Source organism: Carassius carassius, chromosome 13 (genome assembly GCF_963082965.1).
Source record: "Carassius carassius chromosome 13, fCarCar2.1, whole genome shotgun sequence".
Taxonomy (NCBI): Eukaryota; Metazoa; Chordata; class Actinopteri; order Cypriniformes; family Cyprinidae; genus Carassius; species Carassius carassius.
In genome coordinates, this window is record NC_081767.1 from 20,739,574 (window position 1) to 20,747,490 (window position 7,917).

At 37.8% G+C, this 7,917-nt stretch overlaps 1 protein-coding gene across 1 annotated transcript; it reads left to right on the forward strand.

The window, feature by feature from the left end:
• The first annotated feature begins 1,727 nt into the window (after positions 1-1,727).
• Positions 1,728-5,269, forward strand: LOC132155661 (ankyrin repeat domain-containing protein 34C-like). The gene is made up of 2 exons (XM_059564385.1): positions 1,728-1,919; positions 2,892-5,269. Exon 2 carries the CDS (start codon positions 2,923-2,925, stop codon positions 4,516-4,518), a length of 1,596 nt encoding a protein of 531 aa, XP_059420368.1. The 5' UTR covers positions 1,728-1,919; positions 2,892-2,922; the 3' UTR covers positions 4,519-5,269.
• Positions 5,270-7,917: the final 2,648 nt, after the last annotated feature.

The window sequence follows — 7,917 nt, forward strand, 5'->3', positions numbered from 1 at the left end:
CCTTACTAACAAAATGCAGATTTATTGTCATTACCAGCAATGACATGCCAAAAGAGATTTTCTTATGTGCATTCTATAAAGAATGTTAAAATCTGGTAACAGACAACAGTGGGCATTTTGTTGGATCTGTTTTCCACACCACCACCCACCCTTAGTTCTGTTGCTTAACAACACTCATCACATGAGAGCTGCTTTATATGAAATGCATAGATTTTTCTTATTTCCCTATTATATCATGAAAAACTCAAAAAGAGGTGACCCCCCACATCAGATACTGAACCTCAGGTTACTGTCCACGGTTCTTCGCTCTGGACGATTTGGCTCTGAACTACACCATTAGCCAGCAGGATGAACACAAACATGGAGACTGGCAGCGCCCTGCAGTTTCATAACTAGCCTCTGTCTCAGATATGATGGTTGGGTAAATAATAATATTCCCCTAAGTGATCAGTGCCATCATCAGCAGATAAAAGTGGGACAGTGTGTGGGAAAAGAACCATTAGAACCAAAAGAACCATCGTTTAAGAACCATTGTTTTACTCCAGTGGAGCAGTTTATCAGAAAGTAAATAGCCACAGGCCATGTGTGTTATTAAAAACATGAGGAAAGGAAAGACAAGGGTCAATCCAAGACAAAATTCTTCCATTTTTATGAGGTTTTATCATGAAAGTGATTTAGTGTCTCAATATTACTCGGAGTAATAGTTTCATATCTTTGTTATTATTATTATTAATATATATTTTTTCATATTCATTCTTTCACCAGCACCACAAATTTTATCGGTCTCAGTCCGAATATGATTCTGTGCTGTCTCATAGCAACCTAAAAATAGAACTGTCCCTATTATGCTATATATGACTGAAATGGCAGGAACAAGTTATGGGTGTTTAATTGGAATGAAAAATCTGACAATAAACTGTGGGAATGCTGTCATTTTCTGTAAATGGATAGATAGATAGATAGATAGATAGATAGATAGATAGATAGATAGATAGATAGATAGATAGATAGATAGATAGATAGATAGATAGATAGATAGATAGATAGATAGATAGATAGATAGATAGATAGATAGATAGATAGATAGACAGACAGACAGACAGACAGACAGACAGACAGACAGACAGACAGACAGACAGACAGACAGACAGACAGACAGACAGACAGATAGCCTAATCAGAACTAATCAGAATATTGAGTATGGTACAAAGATTATTTTCTCTTGTTCATAACACTTTGCAATCTGTGTCATGAACAAGATTATGGCTTTATTAATCTGAATTTGTGCTATAGCAAAATTATAAATAATACTACACTGAAATCAACATTTGTTTATTGTATTGTAGTTATAATAGCCTATTACAGAAACATCTAAACTGGCTACTCATTAAATGTTGACACAGTCTAACTGGGTGGAAACGTTATCTTTACAATTATCGGTACTCTTATGTGTATTCTTTAAATGCAGTATATATGTATGCGTGTATGTACATGTATGTATGTACATTGTTGGGGGGAGGGGTGTTTTTGAAAAATGTTTGTTTGTTTGTGCTGATTATGACAACATATGACAGGTTCACACCAGAACCGATTTATTTTTGTATATTCTGACGTCAATCAGATTCACGTTTCATTCACGAAGTGAAAAGGGAGGAAGTTATTTATAACCTCATCGTCTTAGTGTGATTCTTGGGTGCGCAAATAGGAATGTAGCGATTGGACTGGTCTCTTGCGTTTCAGTAACAAAAGCAGTTCTGGAGCGTCCTTGTGGCTGCACGGTAGGACTAAACGTAAAATAGGACAGTTCTGTTGGGTCTGAACTAAATAACTACACGAGCTGTGGTGAGGAACTATACCTCTCCAAAGCTTGTAGAGAATATTGGAGAGCATCTGCAATGATAAACCTGTGCGTCAACCAGGTAAGGACATTTTATGTGAAATTTTATTTTAACGTATCCTATTTAGGTGTCTAATTACCTTAGAAAAGCATGAAACATTTGGACTAATTGTCTTTCATATTTAATTATTATGATGCATTATGTTTGATAATATTACAATGTTAAAGGATTTTCTTTAGGGAACTCGTAATCACACGCACACAAATACTTTTTAAATAATAGAAAATGCAGCTGAATACGTAAAGAGCAAAGTTCTGATTTACACAGAGGTGGATACAACTACATATGGAATTATAACTTATAAAATTATTAGGAGAGCGTTTTATTCTCAAAGCGCGCATCGCAGCTTACTGCTCTTTCTCATGCGCTCAGGACCATGGACAGAGCCAAATCGCTAACGCTGTGGTTACATGAAAACGCAAATATCTGTAGTCTATGTATCACGAAGCATATTTCAGTCATTATTAACACTAAACTAAAATGCATTATTAATCCATTAATTCCGATATACTATTTCCGTTTTCAAAATCACATGCAATCAGCTAACCCTGGTAAACAGTTACCAGTGGATTTATCTGAATATACTGTGTGCATCGAGACAATTGAGGATGACTATTCATTCCAAAGCAACTGCTTTAAAAGCAGTCTATAAAATAAATCTACAGAAACTAATAATAATAATAATAATAAAAGATAAATAATAAATAATAAAAACTGAGATTATCATTTATTTAATAACGTCGTCTGTATATTAAATTCAGATAAACAACACGCAAATTCAAAGTTCCATTCGCACCTGATCCACCTGTCAGTTCAGCCCCTCTTCCAATAACTCATCCCTGCGCATTTAGGCTGCCCCCTGGTGGCTCTTCAAAACAAACAATCTAGTGATTTCATGCAGTGTTTATCTCTAAAATTTTAAGTGTTTGTGACATGGAAATGTCTCTGGGATCTGTCTGATGACTGTAGCAGCAGTCTGCTCTTGCCTTGCAGGACTGAGGCTGATTTGGGTCCAGTCTGGGGGATGGCTGACGTGCTGGAGCTCAGGACAGATGGGAACTCTCTGCTGAAAGCAGTGTGGCTTCGGCGTTTGCGCCTTACAAGGCTTCTCCTGGAAGGTGGAGCCTACATTAATGAAAGTAACGATCGTGGAGAGACACCACTCATGGTGGCCTGCATGTCCAAACACTCTGACCAGCAGAGTGTCAGCAAGGCTAAGCTTGTCAAGTACCTTCTGGACAACAAAGCTGACCCTAATATCCAAGACAAAGCTGGAAGGACAGCCCTTATACACGCATGCAGCCACAGGGCAGGACATGAGGTGGTCTCACTTCTACTGACTAATGGGGCTGATCCAAGCCTGGAGGACCGTCATGGATCTTCTGCTTTAGTCTATGCAGTCAATGCAGATGATAAAGAAACCCTAAAAGTTCTCCTTGATGCCTGCAAAGCCAAAGGCAAGGAGGTCATCATCATTACAACTGACAAATCACCATCTGGAACCAAAACCACCAAGCAGTACCTGAATGTTCCTCCTTCTCCAGAGTTGGATGAGAGGACCTCTCCTGCACCTTGTGCCTCACCATCAGAGATAGATCTTCTTGCATCGCCATCTCCCAGCAAAGCGGAGGAGCAAGACACTGTATTCAATTTTCAAACAAAATTTAAGTCAGCCTCAAACACAGCAGCCAAACTTTCCAACGGATTTACTTCCCCCAGTAAGAAGCCCGTGAACCCCAAGAGGGCTCGTCTACCCCAGTTGAAGCGTCTACAATCAGAGCCTTGGGGTCTGATTGCCCCCTCCGTCTTGGTGGCGGCCAATGAAGAGAGCAAGAGAGCCAACTCAGATGAGGATGTTGTCACAGGTGTCAATGGACTGAGCCTGTCCAGAAGAGGCATTTTGTCCCGGCATAACAGTGTGGATGGAAAATATATCTTGTTTCCAATGGTGGAAGATCAGACCACAAAAATCTCGCCAACTTCATCCCTTCCGACATCTTCCAAAGCCTCCTATGAGAGATCTCTGGCACAGCACCAGCCCCTCGCACGACGTAGCACTGTCCCCACGGAGCAGGAGGGCTCTGGAGGAAACTTGGGGCCAGTTAGCCTCAGAGACACAATGCACCGGAGGAGACTGGGGAATGAACACTACGACTCAGACTCCCAGCTGTACTCAGATTCCAGCATGCTAGACTCTCCTAAGACACCTCTGGAGAGAAGGAAGCTCAATACATCCCCTCTTGCTATGCTTACAGGTTCACGAGAGTCCTTGGACAGCAATCCCAGTACCTCCTCCCCAAGCACAGCCAGATGCAGAGCACCTGGTCTACTGGAGCGGCGCGGCTCTGGAACGCTATTGCTGGATTACATATCCCACACCCGCCCAGGTCACCTTCCCCCATTAAACATCAACCCTAACCCTCCTATTCCAGATATAGGGGCAAGCAGCAAACCCTCATCCCCACTTGCAGCAGGTATTAGACCAATAGCTCCCGTAGCACCCAACTCACCAAAGAGAGGCAACCTCAGGACGAAGAAGAAGCTTGTGAGAAGGCACTCTATGCAAGTGGAACAGATGAAGCAGCTTTCAAACTTTGAAGAGCTCAACCATCAATCATGAAACTCAGTCTCTGTAGATGTAGCAACTTTAAGATCATAAATATATGTCTTAGATTTTGGATAATGCTGAATTTTAGGTAATTTGCAATGAATGTAGCCATTTAGGGCAAAGGGATATTGTATCAACAGGTTAATCTACTTGCTACTGTAGTTTCAATTAGCTCAATTCAGTTAGTTTTTTTGAAAAAGAAACTGAAAACTAAACTAATGAAAGGGTTAGTTTAGATTTAATATATGATGTAACCTTATAGTGTAAGCTTAGACTGTCATTTCCTACCAACCACAGCACTCATTTTCAAAATAAATTTTAGTGGAAATGGGATTTACAACAGTCACAAAAATACAACAAAGAAGTGTGCAATTTTCCATTCCACAACAAAGGTAGTGTTTGTCCTCTTAAAGAGTAGGTGAGAGAGTGTGCTATTATTCTCTTGCGAATGAAGATTGAATTTGACAGCTTGACTACAGCTAGTTCTAAGCACGGCTCTTCTGCTGCAAACACAAACAGAGACAGAAATATCTGTATCTTCAAAGTCTAGACATCTCTCCATGAGATTCATTAAGGCAGACAGGAGAGTGAATGCAAAACCATACTGTCAAAATGGAGCAGAGAGGTCACCAGATCATACCCATTAAAAGAAAGCATTGCATTGGCTCCCGATTATAAAGGGAAGTCCTGCAAGAAAAGCAAATCGGGTTGAGAATCGTAGCAAGAAAGAGAAGATGCAAGAGAATTTTTCTCTTATCACTATACATACAATATGTTCACTTTTTAAATGTTGAAGTTAATAATGCCTCTGTGCAGATGTATCATTACAAGCATATCTTATCTAGATTCTATGAAATACTGACCATGTAAGCTAATTATAGAGGAATCTGTCTCTTGTAATTGATTACATCCTACATCAGTTGCAATAATACATGCAACATTGCAAGTGTAATTATGAATTACTCCTTAAAGCAAAGATAACTCATATAGTCGTAGAGCCCTTAGTTAACCTTGCTAGGTTGACAGTCTTTACATATATAAAGTGTCAGTTCGTTCCATGACGAGTTCAAGAGATTGAATGTTTGTAGCTAATTAGTGTATAGTGCCTTTAAGGGAGAGTAAAGGGTGGTCTGCATCACATATTACTTTTAATAAAATATTATTAAGCAGCATTTGAATCACAATATTAGAATCAGTATGAAATAAGTAAGAAATCATTTAACATGAAATATAATGATGACAACAATTGACAAAAATGGCTAAGTAATACTTTGATCACAGCATATCATAATATATTTAGGTAAAGTCTGTAGCGGAACATGCCTTGTGATAAACCAATAACTATTGTACAGACAAATGTGAACATAGGTTTATCCATTTGTCAGCCAATGTTATGTGGTAGAACTAATGTGCCCATTTTACTTTTTTTGTGCAAATGCAAAGTGCTTCAGATTCATTGCTGCTATAATGTTTAATAGCCACTTGACTGCACAAGGCTGTCAAATAATAAATGTTCTGTAGTACTAGAGTTAGCTGGCTAACTCCTCACTCATTTTCTCTGAATTAAGACATTAAACATAAGCAATCAACAGATGCATTTAGGCTTTGGGTCTGTGATTATTAAATACACATATACCGTATGACATAAATATATGGGTCCATAACAATAATTATATCAATAATAATAATAATGTAGAACTGCTGGCACTCATGCAGTTCAAAAGTAAAAAAAAAAAAAAAAAAAAAAAACCTGATTATTATATTGTTACATTTAAATGATTAATGAACCCCAAATGAGACCATGTGAAAAGGTTTGATCACAACTGTCTTATATTAAAACTGTGAGGCATACTATTGGTTGTGCTCATGTTTACATTGTTTGATGCATAGTATTTTTGTATGTAGTATCTTGTATATTTTGAATAAATGTCTGTAACAATCTGTATAATCTGGTCTTTCCAATCACAAAGTCTGATATTTCAAATAAATGCTGTGGAAGCAGCTGTTATTTTGAGCAGGACAGAGTCATTGTTGCAGCATTCAGATCCCTAGTCTCCGGTCTGTGTCATTCTCCTACCCCTAAAGGAGCTACTGGTTTAGATAAGTAGTCACTGTGGTCATAAAAAAGAAGAAATATGTGGGTTAAATTGATTGTAAATGTCAAAGGTGTAACAACGGTAGAGACGGGACCCTTACCTGTAGTCAACTATTTTCTTCTTCCAGATCTAATTCAGTCTATAGAGTGGAAATCTTAAAGTGCAATGAGGGATTGTAGAAGGTCTTCTTCCAAAGGACAAGTATTTGTTCAATTGTGAACGAATGATACCAGGATGGAAACTGCACATGGAAAGCCAGAATAGGTGTTGCAAAAACAATTCAGATCTGTTGTCTTGTCATCTTGAACCAAGACATGTTCACTGAAAGAACTTTCACTCACTAGCTCATATTTGTTTTTCCTTGTTTTTCCACATTGTTCTCTTTTAACTCTGTTTACTCTGTTGTGTGTTAAAATCCCTGGGTAGCCTATGGTGTTAGGTTTAGCATTTATCATATGAGTAATTGTTGACTAAGCTGATTCCTTGGTTGTTTGTAGTGCTACTAAAGCAGTAATTCCATAAATAGGTAACTAGGCTTACTAACTGTTGTTTATATAACTAAAACCGTGATGTTAAAGAGATGTTTGTTATGGATGACAAATGACTTCACTCAAAACAAATATTCTGTTACAGACAATTCACAATACTAGATTTGTAACAACATACACTAACATAAACTAAAAATAATCACTGTAGGTGTATGAAATGTTTGTATATTACATACTCATTACAAACTGAACTGGAAACCTTTCTAACAGCGTCACAAAAAATGTAATAAGTTTTTACTGCCCCCTGGTGGACATTCAGTAGCATCTCTCCTCTAAATGGATTATAAATGATAAAAATGATTTAAAAAATGCATTATCTAAACACATTTTTAACTTAAGACAGTATTTAAGCCTAAAACAATCAATACAAAAATAATTTATTGTTATTTTTACTATAACATATTGTCTTATAAATACTATTGTCTATTGGCACATTGTTATTTCTGCCCTAAACTGTAACCACATGACAGAACGTTCTCATCAGTACCTCGCTGTTCCGCTGTTCAAAATTATAAGTACAGAGGAGTAATTCAATAGTGAACCTGTTCCAGCTGTGTAGATGTAGATCAGTGGAGCAATATTTGCATGCTGAATTTTAGAAAATGAAATAGATAAGACTTACATGAGTCATGACAACAATGCAGATGTAAACTGGAAAGGCTATGGAATTTCCTACTCAGTCTACTTTTTTTTCAAAGATTTTGGACATAATAGACTGTGAAATGGTGATTTATTTGTCACAGAGCCAGAGAACGTTGATACTGTCA

Coding starts and splice junctions, on each gene's coding strand:
- LOC132155661 (XM_059564385.1), top strand. CDS start 2,923: ATGGCTGACGTGCTGGAGCTCAGGACAGATGGGAACTCTCTGCTGAAA.